The sequence below is a fragment of the Poeciliopsis prolifica genome, unplaced genomic scaffold (genome assembly GCF_027474105.1).
Source record: "Poeciliopsis prolifica strain line A6 unplaced genomic scaffold, Auburn_PproV2 SCAFFOLD007, whole genome shotgun sequence".
In the NCBI taxonomy this organism is placed as follows: Eukaryota; Metazoa; Chordata; class Actinopteri; order Cyprinodontiformes; family Poeciliidae; genus Poeciliopsis; species Poeciliopsis prolifica.
The window spans coordinates 13,517,233-13,544,638 of record NW_026562382.1 but is presented as its reverse complement, the minus strand read 5'-3'; the positions used below and the strand labels follow the sequence as shown (position 1 = coordinate 13,544,638).

The 27,406-nt window shown below is 36.4% G+C and overlaps 2 protein-coding genes across 8 annotated transcripts in view; one reads left to right on the top strand and one right to left on the bottom strand.

The window, feature by feature from the left end:
* The window catches only part of tmem198a (transmembrane protein 198a), a 35,135-nt gene extending 26,775 nt beyond the window's left edge, over positions 1–8,360 (bottom strand). Inside the window, exons 1-2 of one of the 3 annotated variants that reach the window (XM_055031583.1) lie at positions 8,316–8,360; positions 6,209–6,458 (exon numbers count right to left, since the gene is read on the bottom strand). The gene's annotated coding sequence lies outside the window, so the exon portion shown is untranslated. Of the gene's footprint in view, positions 1–6,208; positions 6,459–7,010; positions 7,163–7,633; positions 7,690–8,315 lie in introns of those variants that run through there. The other 2 variants (XM_055031585.1, XM_055031584.1) reach the window with 2 other exon arrangements.
* A 172-nt stretch (positions 8,361–8,532) lies between these two features.
* Positions 8,533–26,944, top strand: LOC129361000 (myc box-dependent-interacting protein 1). 5 transcript variants are annotated; one of them, XM_055031581.1, is made up of 20 exons: positions 8,533–8,671; positions 10,444–10,524; positions 10,646–10,700; positions 10,795–10,889; positions 13,052–13,147; positions 13,430–13,540; positions 13,650–13,742; positions 14,476–14,561; positions 14,702–14,777; positions 15,167–15,222; positions 15,775–15,819; positions 16,896–16,965; positions 17,401–17,523; positions 17,704–17,787; positions 18,961–18,981; positions 21,415–21,801; positions 22,266–22,322; positions 23,109–23,183; positions 23,292–23,393; positions 23,691–26,944. In XM_055031581.1, exons 1-20 carry the CDS (start codon positions 8,585–8,587, stop codon positions 23,790–23,792), a joined length of 1,902 nt encoding a protein of 633 aa, XP_054887556.1. In that variant the 5' UTR covers positions 8,533–8,584; the 3' UTR covers positions 23,793–26,944. The 5 variants fall into 5 exon arrangements, with proteins under 5 accessions (XP_054887556.1, XP_054887557.1, XP_054887552.1 ...); XM_055031582.1 differs by lacking the exon at positions 15,775–15,819; XM_055031577.1 differs by lacking the exon at positions 17,704–17,787.
* The last annotated feature ends 462 nt before the right edge of the window (positions 26,945–27,406 follow it).

The window sequence follows — 27,406 nt, the reverse complement described above, 5'->3', positions numbered from 1 at the left end:
AAAGTCTTCAACTGTAAATAAAGACATTTTACTTTTTGTAATAGTTACCAGCTAGTTTTTGTTACATGTATAAAGTTAAATATACAAGTGTACAAGTTTGAAAAGTGTTACTTCAACATTTGTATGCTAATGGAAGGAAATGCACTTCTAAATTAAAAGTGCAAAATATTAGTGGAACACTTTGAATTTAATTATGTAAGCTAGAATCTCATAATCTTTCATATAATGTAGGAGACTCAACTGTTCAAATTGCAATCAAAATTACAATTAATGGAAAATATCTGTAATAAAAAAAGTCTTGAAAGATACAATTAACTTCATACAGCTACTTGTTAGATACCCAGCAAGAATAAAACCGTAGGACAGATTGGTTTCTTTGTGCACCTGAGATAAAAATGGGTTGGAATGAAATTGGTTTGTGTGGGTATAAAACTGGAATATAAACTGTCAAAGGGGTGAATAAACTATGCTGTTCTATTAATGGCTGCCTCACACAAGCTGAGACCTGGAGTGAATGAATTCAATTTACTTCTGCGAGCAAAACACAAACTGTAGGTTTTGGCTGAGTAGGGGCGAGCAACAAGAAGGAACACACTCACATCACCTGCTGTTTCTATTAACATGCCTGTTCCTCTGTAGGCCCGTCCTGAATAACTGAATTTCAATGCAAACTCTGTTTCAGCCACTTTAATTTGTTAGCCAGTTTCACTTTGATCACACCGACACACATGCACACATCACTCAACAAAAAATATCCAGTCACAGTTAGATTTGAATTGAAAAGGTGAAGAAATCTGCTAAGAAAAACACAAAAAGGATACCATGCAAAATGATAATATCCCTTGGATGTTTCCACATATAAAGCTGCATAAATACCAGCTTTAATGCATTTCTGTTAGCTGATTCTCCCACCTGAGAGCTGATTCTCTCCGCAGCTCCTTCAGAGATACAATGAAGCAGTTTTTAATGCTCTCCTTGCCAGGGCTGTCGATGCCCTAATATATTTTCTGTTTTGGCAGATTCCATTTTCAGATGATTAACATACACACAGTTGGGGTCATCTAATTAGGTGACTTTTGAAGACTAACATAAGCACTAGACTTTATCTATGGGTATTATTAATAGGTAGAGTAAAATTCACTAAACACAGAAACAGCACACTTTTCCAAATTATTATTTGGAAAAATTAAATGTTTCATACTGTGTATCCTTGTTCTACTCATTTATAATAGAGTGCTTGTTTGTTTTGGTGCCTGATAAACATTACAGGAACAACATTATGTATTTTCGAGGCACCTAGTGTCATTGTATAGCACAAGCAAATAACTATGTTACTTTCAGCTGTTAAAAAATTGTGTATATATCAAAAATGACTTAAAAGAAATTTGACTTCATAATTTGAACATAAGTTTGGACTCTGTCTCTTTAAGAAGCCCCTGCTCTTTCTAACATTCCACCTTCATCGTGTTATTGCAACATTGTCTTTCCACTATGCCATTTGCATTCTTTGGAGCTTTTGTCTGAGAAGTAGTTTCCATGATAAGCACGGCAGGTGTGCAATCCTGCCAGGTGCTGCTGCTGCTAGTCTGAAGGAGCTGTGTGGGGGAAGAGTGCTCTGTGAGGCAGCTGCTCAGCCAGAGACCCCAGCTTCATGAAGGGCCTTTGTGGAAATAGGCAGCACTTTGCATGAGCAAGCAATTAAACTTCCCTGAATGGTTACCATGGGAGATCCAATGATTTTTCAAACATGCATGATAGAATCACGGTATGTTTTTGAATGAGGGAATACCATTATAACATGTTATGAAGCTAAAAGAATTGTTGATATTACAATGCGCCTTCTTTAAGAATATACATTACAGTTTCTGCTTGTTACATAAAAGAGATCTGAAAAAGCACAAGCAGTCTGAATACTTTTTTATGGCACCATATTTGAAACTACTGGAACCTGCTATGTGGCAGGAGGTAAGGGAACTAATGTGTCTGTTGTGATGGTATGCAAAGACCCTTCCAGCAACTCTATAACAGCCAAACACAAACGTGCAACGTGGTGCGTTGCATTGCCGGAGGGTTGTTCCACGCTGGGATTTCAATGAGCTGTTTGAAACCAGAGGCTCCCAACATGACACTATCTGCATCATGCTGATGGTGCAAAGAATTGTGTGGAGAATGTTGCCCGAGGTGCTCTTATAATGCGGAGGAGCGCACCTGTGAGCTGAAAACTAACATGAAAACATATCCGGCCACACCTTTCTTCCAGTTTGAATGTCGTTTATAAAATAAGCCCAAATGTGTTCATCCATCCATGTTCTAATACCCTCATCCCTATTAGGATTGACTGTTTACCCTTTCTGTGCTTTATTTAGTCATACTTTAATTTCCTTTCGTTGTTAAATTTGCTTCCCCGTCTTTGAGCTCACATCCTTTCTACAACATATGACAGAAACACTCACTTTTTTACTTATTTCCTCTAAACTTCATATATCAGTTGCTTAGGCTCCTACCACTCCAAAAATACACACACAATTCATTGCTCCCCATCTACATTATTTGACCTCCTCCCTAAAGCAAAATAAAGAAAAATACTAAGGTGGTTTTCTCAACACTAGACACAAGTTTCCACAGTTTCTGATCGATTTTCTTAGCTTGTGTTTGCCACACTAATATAACTCTTTGTCATCTCATTAATATCCTCCACATAAATGATAAGTTTCCTTGTATCAATTTTCAGATTAGCTTTCGATTCTAACTTTTAATTATTTTGGTAGTGAGATCTGTCCTTTATCGTCAAAGTGTTGGAATGGAAATATTTCTGTATATTAATGATGTTAAAAATGTCTCCTTTTCTGTCTTCAGGGATCAGACAGATTTTTTTGGAGAGGGTATAATTTAACAGTTTTGATAAAAGAGAGAGGCCATAAGGACAAGGAGCTTTTCAGATCTGGCCAGACTCCTCATCAACTGAGCTTGTCGCTTTGGCTAAAGTCCTAAGTCTGAGGACTGGTTGCCTCACAGTAACGGTTACATAAGTGTCAGGGAACTGCCATATGGGAAACTCACTGGGGGATGAATGTGTAGGTTTAAATTTCAATATATTTCATACATCTCTATAGCTACTTGGTGTTCCCCAGAATCTCTGCCTTGTTATTTTTTTTGCTGAACAATGTAGTATTAAAATACAAAAGTCACTAGGTTACAAATGGGTCATTAGTCAAGTAATATCAATGTATGTAATATGACATATTAACAAAATAGCACAGAGGATTCTTTTGTGAATCATCATGTATTACACTTAATGTTAATGAATGTCTTGTCTTTAACTTTATTATTGTAGATCAGAAACTGAGCTCTGGTGAAACGGTAATGATTCTAGACATGCTGTGTCGAAAACAAAAAAACTAATAATGTGACAGTAAAAAATTGCGTGTTGCAAGAATTGATTCATTTATCTATTTACTCCCCTCAAGGTGATCTGCTTGAACAGAAATATCAACTCAGAAAATGAATCACAAACTGGAGGAGAATTTTCTTAAGGGAAACAACTTTGAAGTGAAGTATGCCTGCAGCAGACATCAGGACGCTTTCCGAGGCTTCTTCAGACCAAGACAAAAATATGATCTTGACAGAATGCCATTTAATAAAAACTGAAGTGTCCTTTTATTCCTTTTTCATATTTAGCATTATTGATTAATGTGCTCTATGTTGTTTCTGTATCTCTTTTTAAATCAGTACAAGAACTATGTGCACCAAACAGTGCCATGCAAATATGTTCACACCAATTAAAAATTTATCACACTTGCCACATTGCAATCAAAAGCTTCGTTATGTCAGAAAGCAAAGCACAGCAGCAAAATACAGTTTGAAGGTTCTCAAGAGACAAGACAAAATCCTGTGCATCGATGGAATGCAAACTAATATGCAGTATTCAACTATAAAGGAAGGCAAAATCTAGAATAAACGGCTGACCACTCGAGGTTACAAGCGAGGTGTTGAGAGTGTTAAAGTAGCATGGGACTTAAAAGTATGATCCATGGTAGAGCTGCAGGAGTTGCAGAAAGTCACACCTAATGTAGGGGGAAGCTTATAACAAGATAACCCAGTTTTGTTGTGAACTCAACAGATCTGGCATTTGTGAAAAAGTGTTAAAATAAAAGCATCTTCAGAAAGAAAGCCTTATAAAAATATTTGATATCATAAGATATGTTTGACATGAGGCAGATGTTTGAAAGGAAACCAACTCTGTACATCACCATGAACACACCAGTCTGCACTGTGAAGATGGTAGTGATGTCATCATGCTTTGAGATTGCATTTCTTCAGAAGGAACAGAGAACCTGGTTAAAGTTGACAAGAAGATAAATGTTCCTAAATAGCAGAGAGTCCGAGGAAACAAGTTAGATTGGTTTCCTAGGTTCACTTCCCAGCAAGATAATAACCTAAAGCCAGGGCTACAGTGAAATGCTTCACATCAACGCTTATAATAGGTTATAAAAGTACACTCAAATTCCTGCTGAGTATGTACCTCACTTGTAAAGTCAGTGTTGAATTTATTTTCCATTTACTTTGAAGAGGCATCAGTTAAGAAAAAACATTTTATTTATTTTTTTGCATTGTTCATAATTGAGGAAAAAAACAAATCATTTGTCAAATTGCTTCAATGCGTGCCCAGTGTAGAACTGACTGGATAATTAATTTGAACATTTTCAATTCATGATGAAAATATTCAATGGCCATTCAGGAAGTTTTTATTGGCTTGAATTTGTTTTAGGTGAGAAATGAAAATACGTGTGGAAAAATTTTGACAACCTTTGGTCCAGTCTGTTCTTTCTTTCTTTATTCTCTCTAGGTGACTGTAGCTGACTAAGAAACTACCTTCCTTAAATAGTTTAAATAACTGACGTTAGCAATAGCTGTGAGTCCACATTGTTTTGTCTTTGTTGGGTCATGTAAAGGCTTTTGCAGTAAGTATTCCTATACCAATACTCATCCATGTTTAGAATGTCCTTGTTAGGTTTGTTGTTATTATTATTTTTTTTATTTTATTATTATTTTTAATTACTATCTTCTTGTATGTTGTTTTTAACTCTTTTGTACAAGCACTTTGAATTGTATTTGGCTGAAAGGTGCTATATAAATAAAGTTGCCTTGCCTTGCTTGGTCAAACTCCAGACCTAAATCCAATTGAAGAACAGTGACAATATTTCTGTCAGCAAATGCTCTCCATCCAGCCTGAATGAGTTTGAGCTACTTTGGAAAGAATGGGCAAAATGGCTAATTCTCTGAAGCTGCTAGTGTTCAAACCTTGCATTGTTTTTGTCCGATTGTCAACAATTAACTTTACATTGGTCTACCATTTTTTATGTTTTTTTTTTTTTTTTTTTTTTTTTTAAAGAAAACACATTTAATTTATGTTTGTAATGGGAAAAAATGTGAATAAGTTCAAGCGGTATGAGTACTTTTAGTTCTGTACTTGCATTTTAAGGTAAAACCACAGACAGACAGACAGATACTGTAGATAGATAGATAGATAGATAGATAGATAGATAGATAGATATATAGATAGATAGATAGATAGATAGATAGATAGATAGATAGATAGATAGATAGATAGATAGATAGATAGATAGATAGATAGATAGATAGATAGATAGATAGATAGATAGATAGATAGATAGATAGATAGATAGATAGATAGATAGATAGATAGATAGATAGATAGATAGATAGATAGATAGATAGATAGATAGATAGATAGATAGATAGAATCAATTTGACTTTCTATGTTTACCCGTGTCCAACCCCGTTATGCCCAGAGGAGTCAAATTCATCCTTTATTCTCCTCTCCATTATGTATTCCTCACACACGGAAAGTATCCATGTGGCTGTCACTGATATGTGACCTGTGAGTGGTCTCGGAGCGCCCACGTCTCTCGTTGTGGAGCACCAAATGTTCTCTCAGGCATCGGTTTGAAAACAATAGAGGAAAAACAATGGGAGCACTGAGGCGCCATGTGTCCACGGTTCAAACTGACAGGCATGGCAACAGAAACACCCGCCTAAGAAGCTGCGCTGTGATAAAGGTGGACTGTTCATTCACTAAGAAACAAAAAAAAGAAAAAGACTAAATAAAAAGTCGTTTTTATGTAAAGCTCAGCGATCTATAGTTGAAATGACTGTAATTTGCGGTGAACAAAGACATCACACTCACCTCAGAAATGCAACATACTGGCGTTCTCTTCTATTGTCATTTTCGCAGCTCCAAAGCTCAAAATAAATAAATAAATAAATCCCCGTCCCTCGTCGAACTTGGTTAGCTGTTTCAGTCCAACATCATGTCTCCAAAGCACGCAGGGAACTCCAGAAACCTCACCAAAGCGAGGATGAAACAAAGCTCAACTCCTCTCCCCTCTCCTTCACTCTTGGCTTCAGTTCCCCACTCTCTGGCTGCCCTTCTTTCTCTGCACAGACAGACAGACGCGCAGCCAGTATAGCTACTATCTCATATATTAATTATTAAACACCTTTAATGGACAACTGCGGCGGATGGACGGAGGGAGTGGGGGGCAAAAAAAAATAGAACGACGCCTTTCGATATTATTCCGTGTTTACATCATGTAACCAATTATCTCCATTCAGAACGATCAGAATGTGCACTTCCTTTGTGCGCACAGTCTCCCTCTCTCTCCTTCTCAGCGGGTTGAACCATTCCCTCGGCGCAGCAGGGGGGATGATAGGATCTATTCATGAGAGTGTATGGGAACGAATGGGTTTGGTGACTCGTGGCCAAATGTTGTTGTTGTGGTGGGATAAAGAGATGGGGGAGCTATGAGGGTGATAGGAGCGAGGGGAAGGAAGAAAGTGAGAGAGGGGAGCGGTGGTGGTGAGAATACATGCAAGTAACTGAATTAAAGTGGGGGATTTTTAAGGCAGTTATCTATAGAAAAGCAGAACAAACAATCCATCTGTACAAATGCTCTGCTTTGGTATGAAATAGGTTCCATCTTTCTTACACTGCGTCATACTGAAGACTGTGATACGACACCATTTTCTTCCCCCTCTGGTGTATAAACAGAGGTTCTCTCAAGCGTCCTGTGAAGCTCCACTGTGCAACAAATTTATAATGACACCCCGCATCCTCATGGTGGAGACGTAAAAAACAAACGAACAAAAAGAAAAACAGACCGCTGCCTGCCTGTTCTTGTGAGTTCAGGACCTCGGAGAGCTCCAATTTGACACAACTCCACCTGTTTACCAAGGGATAATGGAAACACCCGCAAATGAGGTGCCCTTCTTTCAGGCAGCATATTTAAAATTAAAATGTATTTAGTTTTAGTTATTAATGCTTCTATTTACACCTAAAAATGTAGATTTCATACACAAAACTACATTGAATTTTATCAAATAGATTATGGACTTTTCTTTGTTGTATTTGTTTACTCTTTATATTCTGTCTGATCACACTACTTGTTCTGCGTTTTTTCTTCTACCCCACAATACATTAAAGGCTGGGGAAAATAAGTGATGTGCTGGTAGCGCCCCCTCCTGGAGAAAAGTTTGCTACTTGTTTGGAAGCCAGGTATATTTTTGAACAAGATCAAACCTGTTGTTTTGTAGAATTTTCTTCAATACTGACCTTATTACAAAAGACAGCAGGGGTTCAAAGAGCTGCTTGATAAGAAAGCGGAGCTGTCAGCTCTTGTGGTGCTGAAGAAAGAACTTTTTTTTATTTTTGAGCTGCTGGGACATCAGTCTTAATTATGATCAACCTGATGCAAGAACGTTGTGAAATCGAAAATTTAAAAACGAGCAGAATACAAAACATATTTAAACCATAGAATATTTTTCAAGTGTAGCCTATTGTGTATATTTTCAATTATACTTTAAATCTATTCTGATCAAATTGAAATTCTTCACAATCTGTGTTTTTTTTTAAACACACATTTTATACAGCTAAACTTGAATAGATTTTTAAAATATATGTTTTAGGGAATTCAAATAACTGATTCATTCAACAGTAATGCTCTTTAGAGAAAAAAAAGCCTGTCATGATCCTTCATGTTATAAAATATTAATAGCTACTCAAGCGGTAAAGCCTCACTACTACCGTTAAAAAAACAAACAGATAAAAACAGTTGATGTTCACTTTAGATTTTGAAAAGAAATTAATTCCTCCCCGACCCCGCTTCAATTTTTGTAAAAGTAAAAACATAATTCATGTAAAAACATAATTTCCTTGTCTGTTTGTATTTTTGCGTACGTTTCCATAGGTGTTCAGTTTTCCGTCCAGGCAAGAGGAAAAGCGAGAGTATCTGTACCTTTAAGATCATCGCTCAGCATCCTCCTCTTCTGTCAGGGACGCGCGCACACGTACAACAGCCCAACATTACAGACGCAAGGCTACAATCACGCTTTTCCCACAGACATCATCATTATTAGATAGAAGACAAAAAAACATCTCCAATTTGCATTTGTCATCGTATTTTTCCTATTTTGACATTGATGCATTTGCCTCAGCGGTCGCCTTAGCGGTCCAAGCGATCAATTTCCTTCTCTCCTGCATCCAAAGACTGATCTGCGCTGCAAGATGGCTGAGCTGAATTTGGGGAAGGGGCTGACAGCTGGGAAAGTGGCCAGCAACGTTCAGAAAAAGCTCACCAGAGCCCAGGAAAAGGTAATATGTGGCCCGCCATCTGCCTGTTTAAAAAAATACATGGGGAATTATGGTGGTTAGGCCTTTTACGCGCCTCGGAGCAGCGCTGCAGCATCCTCTGCTGAGGCGCAGTGTCGCATCACGACATCATAATAAGAGCATGGATGATGTGTTTGTGGTTGTTCTTTTTAAATTTGCCCTGTCCTTAAATACTCTATCGATGGACACGTGCAAATTGATTATAAAGTGCACCTCAGTGTAGGCTCACGCATATTTTAGCTTTATATGCCTAGTATTTTAAAAAAGCGATCGTATACAATCAGCTAAATGAGAGGATTTTTCTAATGTGAGCTCCACTCGAGCACAATATATATAATTTCAGCATTACACACTTACGCTTTCAGCAGGAAGTGACATATAATAGGCCTGTGCTTTCAAGCACCTACACGTTGCGCAGAATGAATGCGAGGTGGCGCTGTTTGTCATCCAAAACACATGTCTTAATAGGAACAGGGCAGACGTTTTGTTGCTTCATTTTTGCAAGACGCCTGCATATTTTCCCGTTTAATATTATTGAGTGTTTATTATGGGTTTTCATGTCCTTCACTGTCATATGCCTTGCAAAAATAGTAAAACCTTATTAACATATTTGCATGTTGCCACAAAACAACAAATGCTAATCTATTCTGGTATTACTGCTCAACTGTGAATTACAAAAAGTCGTTTTAATGAAGAAAAAAGCCTCTGAAAACTGTGACATGCATTTACATTCAGCCCTATGATTACAGCTAATAAAATCCAGTAACCAAATGCACCCACAGTCACTCAGTTAGTAAACAAAGTCCATTTGTGGCATCGGATTTTTTTAGGGAACATCATTGAGCAAATTAATAATTGAACACAGTTACATTTATTAAATTAAAATGGTATGGCAAAAATGCAAATATACTAAGAATGGTGATCCACAAGGCCAACAGCTCTGGCAAGGAGAACGTTGATCAGAAACAACCAAATGCTCCATGAAATCTCTGGAGGGGCAGCAGTGATCTATAGTTCAGGTAGTAGATTCGGTTGGAAAAAAGTAAACATTATAGTACTCCATATGAATCTACCTTTTATGAAAATCTAGAACGAAGAAATTCAGGTTTCAAAAGAAGCCAGTAGAATACCCATTTGCAATTTTCCACAAAATCATGACGTTGACATACTAAGCAAGTAAATGCATTTCTTGGGTCCAAAAAGAGCAAAACATTTCCGCTAAGAAGCAAAGTGTTATACATGGCAGAAAACTACCTGCACATCGCCCACTATTTCCTCTGTGGCACACTATGATTGCATTATGGTGTGGAGATGTCAAATCCCAAACAAATTCAAATTGGAAAACACACACAAAATTTAAAAACGTCTCTACTTACAGACACTCTTCATCCAGTCTGACTGAGGTTGACCTATTCATCAAAAAGCAACGGGGAAAATGTTCCCTCTCTGGCTGTGCGAAGCTTGTGTAGACACACTGCAGAGAATTTGCAGCTGTAATTACAGAAAACGATGACTACTAAATCCATCATAGTCAATTCTTGTGAGATCACAAGTGTAGCTCATTTTACGTTTTGAAAATACCTGTCTTATTCTTTCCACTCTACGGTTATATGCTGCTTTGTGTTGTCAATCGCATAAAATCCAATTAAAATGCATTGAGGTTTCTGGTTGTTACATGCCCTCTCAATGTTATGTGTGATCTATCTGATATTAGCATTTTCTTGGTTTTGATCACTCATTTCTTTGTTTGACAGGTTCTACAGAAGCTTGGCAAAGCAGATGAGACCAAAGACGCTGCTTTTGAGGAGTGGGTCATCAACTTCAACAAACAATATGTGAGCCATACACTTCATTAAATGTACAAGTTACTGAATAAATCAGTGTAATATTAGTTAAACAGTTGTAACACACAGTTTAGCTGCATAACTATGGACTTATGTTAAACTTCACCCTCAGACTGAAGGCAGCAAACTCCAGAGGGACCTAAGAGCATACCTTGAGGCAGTTAGAGGTACGGTCACATCTATCCAAGTCAAGCAAGTCTAACCATCATTGGGGGAAAAAAAATCACTTCAGTTTATTTGCTTTTTGTTTATGTGTTTCAGCTATGCACGAGTCCTCCAAAAATCTACAGGCATGTCTAGGTGACATGTATGAGCCAGAGTGGTATGGCAAGAATGAAGTGGATTCTATTCTGGAGGTCAGAAATCATTTTTTATTGTGCTGAAGTACACCACTCTGCATGAGTGGATGACTTTCTTTTTTCACTCAGAGGCCAGAACTAATACTAGCTGACTAGGTGTGAAAAATCTATCATGCTGGCTACTACAAAGATTCTGGCGAGCAACAGCTGCAACAACCAATGTAAAGCAGAAGTGAAGAAGTGAAATACATTGGACATTCATTTTAGTTATATTTATTTAGCAGCATAATAGTCGATGAATCATTTTTACAACATTTACAATATTGTAATGCTAAACATAGTAGTGATAAAGACTAACAAAATGTACACTACAGATCACTGCAAATATAAATCTATTGACCATTAAGAATTTGTTCTTACTGTGAGAGAAAAAAAGATCAAGCAATTACACATGCGAAATGTAGCAGCAAGACTACAATATATTTTAGAATCATCTGGACAGGAACTGACTTTAAACAGCACTATAAGAAATATTTACACCCAGAAAAAAAAAGGGGTGTCCACTTTTTGATCTTGCATTAATTTTTGCAGAGCAACATAGCTGCAGTGCGACTTTTATTCACCCTTTAGTTAAAACACAAAGAATGAAATATGCTTTTTATCTAAACAACATAGGAGGAAACAATTTGGATACTAAAAGTGGTTGAAACATTGTCAGGGTGGATTAGATGGTTCAATGGAATCTGATGTTTGACATTTTTGTTCAATTTAAATTTGTACAAGGTGCAGTGTGCAATGTGTTTTCTTGGTGAAATAAAGAAGATGGATCGATAGATTTCTAATGTGTTTAACCCTCTTGTTATGCTGCGGATCGAGTTGACCCGTTTTAAAGCTTAATTTTTTTTTTAAATAGTTGGCAGTATTTTTTTGCATGAAACGTTTTCTATTTGTCTTAATAGGTGCACACTACATATAAATTGGAAATTTATATGTTTTACAAATTTGCAGCCCTCTGACCTGTGTCTACAAATTCCATAGGTACTGCTTGAGTCAATTTGACCCAGAAGTCAAGTTGAAGGGTAAAACAGATAAAGAAAATGTCCGATTCTATATGTCTCCTTGCAGCTCTGAACCACATTTCACCACATGCGCACACACACACACACCACATACATACATGCACACACGCACGCACACAAGCACATTTTCTCACTATTCTCTTTACTTCACGAGGAAACTGCGAGAAAGCATGTGTTCGTACAACTTTTGATGGGAACCTTTTCTGTTTTCGTGGGCAAACTCCACCCACGCTGAGTGGACACTCAGCAGAAGTGGGGGAAAAATATCAGCGGGTCAGTTTGACTCAGGACAGAATATGTGTCTCAAGTTCAATTATAAAGATCACCCCTCGAAAAAAAGATCTAAATGTATTGTAAAAAAAATTACAAAAGGTCAGTTTTTTTGATCTTTCGTAATTGAAACATTGTCAAAAACAATAATTTTTTGTTTGTAGTTTTTTTCAGTAGACATAAAAATGTAAATTCCATTTTCATCATTGATTCTTTATTTCTGGGAAATAAAAAAAAACATCATTGCACAAATATTGATAAAAATGATTAGTATTAGAGTTAATAGTAAGATTCAAAAATATTTTTGGAAGAATTTTTGGGTTTCTGACACTATTGCATGATTAAACACTCCACGGGTCAAACTGACCCATGACCATTATTGCTGTGCCTCAGAAACAAACATAACAGGAGGTTTAAGAGCAGCTCTATGAGTGTTTAGAAATCTGAAGCCTGCCTACACTTCAAGAGGAATGTATTATTTACACTAGCACAACTCTCTGAATTTGTCATATTATGTTGCGCTATATGTTCGGTTTAAAATGATAGAGGAAATAAATATTCTTGTGTTTTACATGCAAATATTAAAAACAAATACAAGAGGGATCAACAATGCCTCTTTGAAGACTGACCTATATAAACAGCAGAGAGGCAGACGAATTTGTGAAAAATGAAGTTATTTTTACAATGTAGTTCTTTTTCTTAGCATGTTAAAGCCACAAAAAATCATTATAAAAAAACAAACAAAAAAAAACAAACAAAGACTAACCATGCTGCTTCTCATGAGTTTGTAAATGTGTAACACTGATATTAGATTCTAATGGCATGCCTTCTGTTATTGTTAATGACTGTGCATGTTAATCCATCACGCAGGACTGTGATGTGCTTTGGACTGATTACCATCAGAAGTTGGTTGATCACGCTCTGATCTCCATGGATACCTACCTGGGTCAGTTCCCTGATATTAAGGTAAGCTGTGAATTCATGACCTCAACCCAGGATTAGTTGCATTAGATGCTGATTCACTGGCACCCTGGATTGATTTGAATGTGATTCATAAACCCAGAGTATTATAGATAAACCAGGCTAAACTGAGATCTAAGTAAAGAGTGAAACTTGTACTGATGAAAATTTTGTCTGCAGCTCAACACCTACTGTGCCTTCTTACTTTCTTTCTTTCATTTTTTCTTTCTTTCTGTTTTTTATTTGTTTCTGTCTTTATTTCTTTCTGTTTTTCTTTCTTTCTTTCAGGCGCGCATTGCAAAGAGAGACAGGAAGTTGGTGGATTACGACAGTGCCAGACATAACTATGCTGCTACACATAAGACTAAGAAAAAAGACGGAGGCATTAAAATTACAAAGGTAAATGTAATTTATTTATGTGTTTCAACATAGGCTGCAAATAAAATGAACGTAGGCTAATACGCTGATGCTGTCTTGTATGCTGTCAATATGTTTAAATTTTTTTTAGCCGTCCACCTTGTTGGAAAGAGCCACTCCAGGCTGGGCTCAGGGTATCTTGTCTGCACACAACCTTGCTCAGACCAGTCTCTCCAAGAGTCAGGTACAGTAGAGTTTATGGACAATGAGATTACTTTATAAAGAAATCAGTGTAATAATAACTCAATATTGTTGTTTATTTATTTATTTATTTTATGCTAAACTAAATAAAATGAAAGAGTCCTTATACAAATACGGATATCAGACAGTTGGAATGATTGGAATTAACATGATTTACTATTAAACATTTAAAAATGCTGGATAAATTTTCCATTGAATAATGACTGCATATTGTTTTTCTAAAATTTATATTTTAAAAAATCCCATGAACTATTAGCAGGTATGACTGTGTGTATGAGTAGTGGATGGAAAGTTGCAGCCACCAGTTTAACATCCGGTTGGGTGGAGCACTTCTTGTTATTGACATTTCCAGGATTATGTAAGATACAGTTAAAAAGTATTGTGAACATTTCACCTCATTGTCTGTTGTCTGTTGTATTATTGAGATTTGAATAACCCTCTTATGGACGTCATGGAAGAAACGTGGTGCAATAGTATTCATAATCCGTGACATTTTTTTTACATTGTCATGTTTCAATTGCATCCTAGTTTGAGACTACAGCAGGTAGCACTTCAAAAATAATAAAAGAAAATATATCTAATACATGAAAATACATTTGAAAAGCTTAGACTGTTCACTTGGCTGCCAGGGATGCAGCACGAGTGAAAAAACGTAATCAAGTTAATACATCACAGCCAACAACGTGGGTGTTTGCTTGTTTGTTTGTGTATTTCAGGCTGAGGAAGAGTTGGAGAGAGCCCAGAAGGTGTTTGAGGAAATTAATCTTGATTTGCAAGAAGAGTTACCTTCACTCTGGAACAGGTGTATAATTTTTCTGCATATGAGTGCCTGTTTCAATTGAATTATTTACTCACTAAGATACCAACCTATTATTAATGCTAGTTACCCACATTAGATTCAGCAGTGACATTAATATATTTTCCTTGCTCTGCTTTCTCCAGTCGTGTTGGATTTTATGTCAGCACCTTCCAGAGTTTGGCGGGCTTTGAGGAGAAGTTTCACAAGGAAATCAGCCGGGTAAGACCCTTCCACAGACCTCCAGTACAGACAGGAGGATGGATACGGTAGTGGATTAGATTACTGACACAGTATATCAGGTGTTGGGTAATGGAAAATGTTGACTACATGAGACAGAAACAGTCTCGCGTCAGTTGATCTACACATGTTAAAGTGCCTGTAGGTTTTATTCCTTTACCTTAGGATGAGATGTGCAAATGAACAATAAAAATTATGCAAGGAAATAAAATGAGTTACACTTGGCAGTACATTGTCAGAAATACAAAAGAGAAGAGAAAAAGCACAACATAGTAATAACGGTGTCACGTGAGGCAAATGACTTTGGAATTATGAAATGCTTTTTGTGTTAGATGTCACATTTCACACTTCACTCTCTCATATATTTGCAGTTGGATCAAGATTTGCATGATGTGTTGGAGAAATTGGAGAATAGCGACACAACCAGGTTGGTTTCTTGTACTTTAATATGACTACTAAATGCCTGCTAAGGGGCTTGATGAGCAACAATCATGAGTCTACAAGGATCAAAAGAAAATACACCTTCTATTAAGTGTGTGCTTGACCTCAGTGTCAGAAAATATTGGTTCAATTGCTTAATTTAGATTTGCAGCTCAACTCATTTTGAAAAACATATCAGAGTAATCATTTTCAGAATAGTATGACTCTGATTTTGTACTCCTGACCCTTCAGAGATGAAAAACTATGGGTGGTCTTTAACCCAGCACAATAATTAGTAGTTTGCGTCATATAAATCGGTTTTTGTAGACCTTGTTACTTGTTTGATTTAATGTGTATGGATAATGAGATTATTACATGGTTAATGTGCAATTCATTTCCTGAGAATCTCCTGTCTTGCGATATGTGTCAACTGACACCTGAATTTTATATTGGATTAACATGAAAAAAATAGATAACATTAATAAATACATCTCGCTCTGCGAAGAAAGGAAAACCAAGCAATAACCCAGAAATCCCTTACCTTAACTTCCCCTTTCAGAAGGACTAGTGACCTTGGCACAGCATCTTCAGGACCAAGCAGGAGGTAACTGGCAACAGTTGTGGTAACAGCGGTAACACAATGTTTGTCTGTCCTTCTAACTTGACCTGTCTGTACAGCTGGTGTATGTCAGTCTGCAGATGTGGGTAATATCAGGGAAACCCGTGCTTGATTGTGGCAATGATTTCACACAATGAGAAAGTCGAGTGCTTGGAGCTGGAGCAGAAAAGGAACAGAGCAAAACCTGCACATGTTTATTTGATGCCACAACAGGCAAGAACAGTTCACAATAATAAAATCACAAGATGTTGCCTCTTTCCCCAAATGGGACTTGAAGGTTATTAAATAATAAAACTGAAGAGAAATGATTGTGTTGGCAGATCTTCACCTAAAGGTGTGCGTGAGGAACACTCCTCAGCAATAGGGACAAACTATTACATGGGCCTTGGTGAAATATTTTACAACATTATCAGACATGGTAATGTGTCTCAAACAACAAAATATAATATATCTCTGTCTTATTACGCTACTACAATAAGAGATTTGTTTACTTTGAGATGTTTCTATGTTTATTTTTTAGCTGCGTTGTTAATAACTTTGACTGACACCAAGTGGATGGGAGCAACTGTCAACTTATATATAGCGAATAAACTCCTCAGCAGTTGCTGTTCAAGTGTTATAGCAACAGGTTTTTTAAAAATGTATCTTGGCTGGCCTTTTCAAATGACGACTGGACAATGTTGCCTGTTGCAGCAGTGATGTGCAAGTGTACGCTCGGCTCTTTAATTACCTAAAGCTTGGAGTTTGCGTTTATCAGCGGCAGAATATTTTCCCTACAGCAGCAAATGTGTCTCACACTACTCACATATTAGGATTTACTGGAGGACCAAGTCTGCTTGCATGACAGGAGATGGACAGCAGGATCGGATGCTCACTTTTCTTGCATGACAGCTTTTACAATGACATGTTCTGCTTTGACTCTTGTAGAGCATGCCCTGTTATCTTCCTGAAGTCGGTTTAACATTTGAAAGCTGTTAAATAGTTTCTTTCTTGTTGCTCAGCAGCTGTTTGCCACTACAACATCTATACTTTATTATCTTTTTCATGTCCTTTATTCTTAGTGATAGAGAGGACTCTAACCACACTCTCAGACCAGGAGGACCACCTCCAATCCCCAAATCCCCATCCAAGGTGAATTTCTAGCAGATGTTTCTTTCTCACAGTGGAAAGACTTGGGCCTTGAAGTATTTCTTTTCATGAAATATTGCTGTTTATAAAGGGCAAACAATGTAGATTTTGTCTTTTACACATTTTTATTTTCAATTGTGTTCATGGTGGTAGATCGTAATAAAAAAAACTGTTTTTGTGTCAATGATCAAGAAATAAAAATAGAACATCGGAAAAAGAGGAAAAAGCAAAAGTTTGCCTAAACCATAGAATGTTGAACTTGTTGAATGAAAATAGTAATATCAAAGTCTTCTGTTGTAATGTGGTTCATTAACTTATGTAGTAATTTATCAATTGAAGAGGAAAGAGCGAAGAGAAATGTTATTTGAGTTTGGTAAATTATAGACCTAACGAACCGACAGGGGAATTTAAAAGTGCCCTTTTTCTCCTAAATTCTAGTTAAGACCAGCAGTGCCTCCGCCACCTAAGGTAACTCCATCTAAGGAACTAAAAACTGAGAACATCATCAACCTGTTTGATGCTGCAGCAACTCCTGATATCAATGTCACCTCTCCTACAGAGGTAAGTGAGTAGCAGCTCTCAATAAACTGTAAACCAGCCCTTTAACTTTTCTCTTTTCCAGGACAGAAGCGCTAACCATTGATTCCCGGCCTCCCCAAAGCATATTCTATTCTATTTCCCTAAATCGTTGAACTTTAAACCCAGTTAGCCAATGAGTGCTCCTGTTCCTGTCATTGTCAGTTTGACAGTCCTGCAGTCAACAACCTGTTGGATATGGACCTGGAATCTTTCAGTGAAGCAGCCAAAGTCTCCACAGTCTCTCAGGTGGACCATTCATGGCATGAACATAGTGATCGTAGAGACCTCCACCGTAAGATGTGCCAGTCTTTACAAGAGATTTCATGTTCTGCTCAGATTCCCCTGCAGTTTATTTTACGGTATTTATAAGTGGGCTTATCCACTGTCACATTGCTGCTTTGATTAAAGATGTCAGCCAAATAGATATTAGACTTCTGGTGACATATTAAATGCTCTACTTATTGTGCAGATGTTGGTTGACCTATGATATACTGAATTACCTTGACATGTCTGATAGAACATGAAATTGCTTGGTAAGCTTGGCACAGTTTGAGGTTTTGCCTGCTCTGTTTCTTTCCAAAACAACTAAACCTGAGGTGGATGATGGCATGACGATCTTTATACACCGGCTTCTAGTGACCACTTTTTTCTGCTTTGGCACTATATCCACGGATCACATTCGGCATGAACTCCAGGCTGTAGCCCTGCTATGATGACATTTGTTCCGCTTTAGTACTGGATGAATCTAATATGAAGGTATCTTAACCAATAGGCACTGGTTATTTATATTTATAGAGTGTCATTCTAGGGATAAATGTAAGAAATTTTGATTGAGATTTTCTGTCAGAAAAAATGCAGATGATCTTAATTAATGTTTTGAGGTGTGGAAATCATGTGCAGATTAAATAAATATTAAAGGAAAGGTTTCAGTTGAGATTAATTGTATCAAGCCTCTGTTCAGAAACTTTTGATTTTCCATGCCAGATAGTGTAGACTGGTGCCATTTTGGGTGAAAGAAAGTTGTTCCACTGCAATGATTTACACTGAATAGAACACAGTAATTGCTTCAGCTTCACAAGAAACTCAATTTGCAAATTAAAGCTTCAGAAAAATAATTATCATCATTATAATAACAATAAAGGAAAACAGAACCAGTCAAAAGGTGTACTCTGAATCTCAGGATTGTTGTGTGACGTTCCAGAAGAATTTGTCGCTGACACATTTTGTACAAACCCTTTTTTTATGTGTCCAATAATTTAGAGCGCCCTAAATTATTTTCTTCTCTTCTTCTTAAATCTAATGCTGTGGGCTTGTAGTTACAGAGCATGGGTCCTGCTGTGGAAGTTTGACATTAAGTTCAACAAAAATTATAAAAAATTATACTTTCGTGCTCACGTTGTCTTTCTTTATTTTCCACAGCCAGCTAACTGGGACTCATGGGTAAGTATAGCATAAAATGTACACAAGTTATAAAGAAAATATAGAATGTGCTCAAAATTATTTACTTTAATTAATATAAAGATCTGAAGATGTATGTATGAGGTAGCAATAAGTTCATTAATGTTGTGAACCCATTCACAAGTCATGCCCATATCTTTTCCATTGTGTTTCTTTTGCATTGATCCTTCTAATATCTATACAAATAAACATTTTATATGTTTTAGTCTCACTTGTTTTTCCCAAATCTGTGTGAGTGTTGTCTTTGTCTGCAGTGCTCAATGTTGTAACAAAACACTGAAGAAATTGTTTTGCAACACAAATTGAACTTGGGAATGTGCTCGAGTCAATTCAGTTTCAAATTGACAGAATGCTGACTAGCAGTAAAATAGATGTCTTACTGTGCAGTTTCATATTTCATGGTCAGGTTTTATAGCATAAAGATAAAATACAGAAAGTATAAGAGACTAAAACGCAGACATCTCATGTTTATTTTAATTTAAAAAGATGTAGTTATTTATCTGTGGTCTGGAAGAATTTGTAACTGAATTCCCCCCGTTCTTTGGTTTTCTTTCATATCCTCGTGTGTTTACATGTTTTTATAATAAACATGTAACATTTACATGTGACCTTCATGCTCACATGTGACACACATGGATTGATTTTTTTTTGTTGTTGTTTGTTTCTTTTTTTATAAAAGCTTAGTGAAGTTGCTCAGTCTTTCAAATTTCTTGTCAAGAATTCATAAGCAGCTTCCCCAAGCCTTGCGTGTTGATAGACCATGTGACCATCAACTAAGCCCTTTTTTAAAATTCTGCCACTGTAAAACGAGATCTGTCTCAAAAATCATTGTGCACTTGTATATCAGAACTAAAGATAGAGCAAGCGTTTTTTCAGAAATGTTCTGATTATACAAAGGCACTAAGACCACACCTGCAACGCAAATATTTAACATTTGTTTTGGAGGTGAAACAATACTTTTGTTTTGCATTTTCTGCTTGTTACTGCTGCCCTACCTGTTTTTCCTTAACCTTTGGTTATAACTGAACAATATCTGTAAAGGTTAATACTTTATGTTAAGTTCTTGTAACCTAATATGGGTGTTTTTATACCTACTGCAATTAAAAATTGCAAAACTAATTTGTTCCAATTGAAATAATGCAGATAAATTGAAAAGTTCTTTGTGCAATTTTTTTCTATTATTAATTATTATTAATGATAATGCTTTTAAAGTTTTGAAGTATGTAAAGTGTTAACCTCATTACTTACTGTTTGAGATTTTTATAATCTCCTCTTATGACAATGAATACATACAATCATGTTTCCAAAAAGTTTTAAAACTGTGTGAAATTAGCAAAAGGTGCACAATTTTTATCTTTTTATTATTTTTAATTTAATGCAAAAGGGTAGAGTTTAGTTTGTTGGTTTACTTCCTATTTTGATTGAATGAATTGAGTAGACAAAAAAAGTTTTGTCAGTTTTTACATTTAACCAATTCATATGCATCATCTTTTTCCTTCTAATATATTAATAATATGCTTTAACTGTGGGCAAATATTTAACTCTGAGGATAAATTATGCATTTATCACAGTATGCAACTTTTCTGGAAACAGCAATAACCCAACCCTTTTGAACCCTTTTTATATCAAATCTCAGTCCTACATTCTTCTTTGTACAGTTGCATCTAAATTATTCAACCTTCATTTGCTTCATTGGTAAAATATGTAAACTTCAAGCTGTTTGCAATAAACAAATTAAGAAAATGTTATCTATATATTGAAATCTTTTCATGGGGTTGAATAATATTGACACTGCAGTCATCATTGAACAGAGGGTTTATCCCTGACCTTTGAATAAAATCTACAGAATCCCTCAGCGGACATGGGTAAAAATATGTTGGTTTCTTGTGTTTGATGGACATGAGAAAATAATGTTAAATTTGACGAGAGATATAACTTATCTTGTCTTCTTTGAGTTTTTAGATAACATTATCAGATTTATATTTTCATAAAGTTATGCAGCCATTTTATATTTATAATATCTGGTGTGCATGAAAATCAACAGTTTTTTTGTTTGTTTGTTTTTTTAAGTATTTTTACTCACATCCCCTGAGGAGTTCTGTAAAAATCCTTGCAATTGGTCGATCGAAGTTTTATTTAACTAATTAAGCTGTTTGTTTTTTCCTGCAAACGCATGGAAAATGTCAATAATCATCCTGATCTTACTTTAATATTTGATATCTAATTTTTAAGATCAGATGGATCTGATCTCAAAAATCACTAGGAGTTTAAAATGCCAGTGGTGAAAAATAACTCAAAAAGGCACAGCAATGAATATTAATTAGAGCGATTATCCCTGTGAATTATATTCATTGTGTATAGAAAAAAAAATGTTCTTTTCTTCTGACCACTTGAAACCTGACCCTTACCCTTCAGCCGGAGGATGCTGACGCACAGGAAGAAGAAACTCAGAAGCACTATGATCCTGTTGCTGCTGCTACAGAGGCCTGGGGTGATGATGGTGCACAACCCATCCGCTATGATCCCATAGCAGCAGCCTCAGAGGGCTGGGGGGATGACGGGACCCAACCTGTTCGCTATGACCCTGTGACTGCATCGCAGGAGGGATTGGAGGACGATGGGAGCCAGGCGGCTCACTACGATTCAGTACAAGAAGCCCAGGAGGAATGGGGTGATGATGTAGAGCAGCCGGTCGAAGAGGAGCCAGCTGCAGCTGAAACACCTGCTGATGAAGCTCCATCTGATGTGGTTGTGGAGGACAACACTCCAGCTGCTCCCGAGTTGGATGAAAAAGAGGGTCAGGTAACTGAGGGCATAAAAGTGGAGAGATGCATCTGGACGAAAACAGTGGATGCATCAACCATTAACAAGGAGAATTGAGCATGCAGAAACTAAGTAAATATATTTTATGAATACATGTTGACATGGAATAATTTAGGATGCATCTGGACCAGGGTTGTAGATGCATCAACTGAGGTTGAAGTGGTCAGGTTGAAATAGAAAAAAAAGAGACATATGTTTTTGAGTTGATTTCTTTCTTCTGCTGATAAACAGCGTTGGTATGCAATAGAATTTTAAAATGAATCATGCAACTTATTTTATCTTACTTCCTGTGTAAAAGTTTAGGTTTTAGACTTTTTGACTTGTGCTTTTGTCTGTTCTTGTTTTGTTTACGTCTTCACCCGTTCATTATTTCCTCGTCTTTCATGGCCTACTCATTCTCTCCATTTGAAATCCCCTAATGCTTCTTGTTTTTATGGTTTCAGGGAAATTCTTCAGCATCAGCTGCTGAACCTGAACCAGAAGAAGCAGCAACAGAGGAGGTGTGTTAAGAGGGATGAATCTGAGTATAGAGTAGAAATGTTGCTATTAGATTTCTAGAAAATGTTTAATTTAATTTATTAGCTACATTTGAGAGGGACAGACACACATTAACATAGTCAAACTGAACTAAACAGCAGTCCAATGATTGCATCATGGTGCTTAAAGTGTGAGCTCATTTGTAGCACTTGTCTCCAGGTGGGCTTTAATAAAGAGTATATCTAGGAACTAATAGGAAGTAAAATTGTAATGACAACTTAAAAAAAAGAATATTAACAACATATGAAAATGCATACAAGTAAACTTTTACTTTAGATTCACTTCTGTGATATATTTTATATTTTTTTGTTTATTTATTTTTTTTTACATTTTGAAATTGGTTAGAGACTTTAAGTTTACTGGGAGTGAGTTCCAAATTGAGTCCAATTTCTTGTGTGATGTATACCTGAAGCAACTTTACACATTTCAAGAGATAAGTCTTTGCCATTTCTTCAAATCCACTTTTTAGATTTTCTAACCTGTCATTCTCTTTTACTGAGCATATTATGTCACTACTTTTATCGGTCATGTCAATAAAAATCCCAACAAAATGCATTAGATACTAACTTGGAAAAACTGTAAAGTGAATGAGTAATTAAAAAGTGTTTGAGGGATGCAAAAGTCTTTCCACTGTACATACAATTTCTCCATGTTATGTAAAAATAAGATCAAAAGACATGTTCTAAAAAAGTACCTAATTTTATTTGCTTTGTCAGTAATTCTTGCCTCACTTTGTGTCACACCTGCAGACTCCGACCACAGCAGCAGAATCAACACAAGATTCATCAGAGACTACAGACATGCCCCCTGGCTTCTTGTTCAAGGTAACACAGACAAAAGAAATAAAATACAAACACTGTATAGCTGAGGATATAATGAACAGATACATTTAAAAAGCTAACTGATATCAATTTTTATGATTAAAAAAAAAGGTCCAGGTAATGCATGATTATGCTGCCAATGACACAGATGAGCTGGAGATGAAGGCTGGTGATGTGGTGCTAGTAGTCACATTTGAGAATCCAGATGAACAGGTATGTGATCTCATTGTCTCTAAAATAGCAAAGGAATCCCACCACCTAATGCTGCCACTCTATCATTAAAACTTTATACTAACACCACTAAAACACCTGTTGTCATTGTGTGACAGAATACTGATAGGGAAAATACAAATTCATTGTCACTGTTTTCTTATTTAATGTTGAAGGTAGATGATTTTTTCCAAACTGGAAAAATAGCTCAAATAAAGAGCTACTAGCACTGGATATGTATTGACTGTCCAGAAGCACAAAAGCAGCTGTGTCATTTATTTGTCCTGTTTCTTCCTGTAGGATGACGGCTGGCTGATGGGACTGAAGCAGGACGATTGGCAGCAGAACAAAGAAAATGCCACTAAAGGAGTATTTCCTGAAAACTTCACACAGAGGCTGTGAAAGAAGGGGCACGTTCCTTTGTTGATACTCTGTTCCTCTTGCCTATTTATGTCCTTCTCCTCTCTTCCTCCTCAATACTGTATCCTAACAAGGACTTTGGCCATATAAACAGAGCTGCGATAGCCCTGGATGAAGTCATGCATTTCTAAGATCTGCTACACTGTGGATCTTTCTATTTATGTTTCATTTCTGTTTTTTCATGATGTAGCCATTTCATGGGTCTGTTTGCCATCACACTATTTGAGGAGTCCTGCTCATTCAGGATCAGGTATACTGATAGTAACCTATTCAGTGGCTACAACAGAAATCAATTTCTGATGACTTAATCTTTGTCATGTCGCACCAACTGAAATTTAAGATTTGTTATTTTTGTGGCAGATTGAGAACCATGTAAAATATGTAAGATGTTGCCAGATGTACTAGAAAACACGAAAAACCATATTGTTGTAAAAAGTAAGTACATCCTCTATCAACTATAAGGTTTACTTGAGAAGGACAGTGCAATATGTCCCAACTTAGTTTGTTAATAGGCATGAACCAGTTATCCGTGTCAAGGTGTATAGAGGTCTTAAAAAAGTAGATTTTAAAAAACACAAAAATGTTTAGCTTTACCACTCATAGGTTTAAAATTATTTTACTAAGATGCAGGGGAAAGTATGAAAAGCCGTGCTGACCGTCCCCCATGTGGTACCAGTCAGCTGGCTGAAAGAAGGCTCTTACCCTGCTTCCCTTCTTACAAGATGGGGGAATTTGGCTGTTTTCTAGGTATTTTCAGGCATGAAAAACACAGACAGTGTAGTGCACTCTTACCAAAACACTTTTCCGCAACTAAGCTTGCGTGGTTAGAGCAACATAATTTTCCTATGCAGTAAGATTACAAAGCCTCTCCTGAATTATGAGGCTGTTTATTTTGGACTGTTTCTTGTACCTAAAACTGACTTATCAATATGTAAATGTACAGTAGCATTATTATAACTATAATAAATCAATGCATTTTATTGATTTAACAGCAGTACAAATGTGCTTCTGTTCGAGTCTGAGCAAAGCCAATTAGATCATATTAAATATTTTTTGGCAAGTATGGCAAAACCGTGGTGGTTCCAATTCCTACTTGTTCAATTCCCTAAACCCTGGAAATAGCCAATTTTTTGGGTGGAGATTAAGTTCTGGTATATAAATGTTTTGAAGTGAAAGAGGGTGTACTTTCATTTTACATGTGAATATAATGTAAAACAAGGCGTAAATTTTGTTTCACAAAGATAAAAAGGGGCAAAAGTGCTATTCTCTAGCTGACCAAATGGACAAAAATCTTCACTTATTAGTCTAGTCACAAAAGTATAAAATAAGTACCATTCCAGAAAATGCAATTTTATTTCATTAAAGCTAAAATAAAAAAAATAGAAAGAAACACTTTTAATGATTCTCCCATCTGATCAGTCAAGATGCTTATCTCATTGCTGGTGGAGTTAATTTGATTGATGATTTAACTCTTCACACATTGCCTTCAGGACATGTCCAGCAATTCCTATATTCTTACTTTCATTGTTTACTTGTGGAAAAGGGGCCCTTGGTTGTCGTTGTGTTAGTATCGACTCTCTAGTGGCATAAGTACGATCCTGTTGTAAAAAAGATTCATATATTGACAAATGTAGAAGCAGCAAATTCAGACAGACAACGGGTCTCCAACATCAACAAATCCCCCAGAAGCTAAAAAATAGAGATCTCTATAATATATTTTGAAATAGTTTGAAGTTGTGTGATATGATCTTGTTTTCACATGATTCCAGATATGCATTGCTCAGGCTGGCCATAAAGCTAGCCAGCATCACAGAGAAGCTGCTGCTGGCAGTATAATAGATGACAGACTAATTATAGTCCAATATATAACAACTGAGCCAGCCTAACTCATAAAAAAATAAAAATGTGCCGAAAACAGTTTCCTCTGTTTGCATAGAGACTTCTAAACTCCAATGCAGATGTTTAAGATTATGCACCAGAGCAACTTCTTTTATTTTTATACGCTGCCGAGCAATGATTACATATAGTCTAGTGTAACTATGTTGACGTAATTGCCAACTGAAGATGATCTGGAGTATTTTGTACTTATCTGGGGTTCCCTGCTCTCTGTGTAGATTCATTGATATGTAATACTAACCCAGTCATTTATTCAGTCTCTAACTTAAAAGTCTCAAATCCCATTAGGTGATTAGTGTGTAATAGGCACGAGAGAGAATGTGAGTGAGTATGTGCGGTGTTTGACAAATGCAAATGTTAATCTGTAGGAAAATATTATTGACAATACCACCACAACTTACAGAGGAATACAGTCCACAGCATCAATGGGAAGGTTTTATGACGTTACAGAGGCAAACATATGGGTCTTTTTCCACTGGCTGACATTATGGTTCCAGATGTTATAGTGCATTTGTTGTGTATCAGTGTAATTTTTTCCAAGCTGTGATGACAGATACATATTCTAAGAAGACATTCATATTTGTATGTGAGTAACTGTGAGCATGCTGACTTTCCACGTGTCGTTGTGTGAACCCCCTTAATTTAAGGCAGTGATACTTGGGTCACTTTTGAGGCAGTTGCAACAAGCTATTTTTTTCTTCCTATATTTGTATTACTTTTTTATGGCTGCTCTTGGTAAGAGAGATGATGCGGGCATTTCATGGTTTTCTTTTTCAACATTTTCTCATAAATTTATCCTGTTTTTTTTTTCTTCTTCTTTTTTTTCCATCTGCCGTGCCTCAAAATGTTTCTAGGTATCGTGGTCCAAAGCAGAGTTAATTATAATGGAGGCAGGACTCATAGAGATAAAGTTAATACAACCAGACTCAGGTGCACCAATTTTTTAAAATGCTTTTCAGTATTTAGCCACTGTGGATGTATTTTTATTTTTTTCAATGTGCATTTGAAAAAAAAAACTCAAATGTGAGAATAATCACCTTCATATTTGGGTAAATCACACAGTAAATCACATGCTTTGTTCTCAATTTTTGTGTATGAATTGGAGTGTTTTACCTGGGTCTGGTTCTGTCTCCAGCTTTATGGATCAATCTCTAATGGTGGTATCTGGGATAAGACAAAATATTTTTTTTTCCCTGTACCTAAATGACCAGTAATAATAAAGATTACTTAGAATCTGCTTCACTGCTTTTATCTTCCTTTGTAGTAAGTGTAAGTATTTTCAAGAGGAAAACAGACATGATTTATCTCATAGTTACATTCATCTTTTAAGCAAACTGGCTCTCTGATCTACTGTATCTTGCAAAAGTATACCCTTCTGTAAACTTCTCAACTTTATTTGTGACCTGTCTGCAGTATGATTTGGCCTTCATGAAGCCCATCGTAAAGCTAAGGTGAATTATGAATGCACAAAACTTTACTTCGGGGAATTAGGGTAAAAAATGCATGCAACATTTTTAAGATTTTCAATTTGCAACAAAAATAGTTATCCTCTACTTAATTTGGCAGCACATCAAAATGGCAACAGTCAAAGTGGTTTAAATTATTGTCCAAGTGACTGCATTTGTTGCAAATATGTGGAGCTCCAGCAGAGGGTGCTGTTTCAACGAGTAACTCTTCACCCTAGAAGAAATACAAAACAA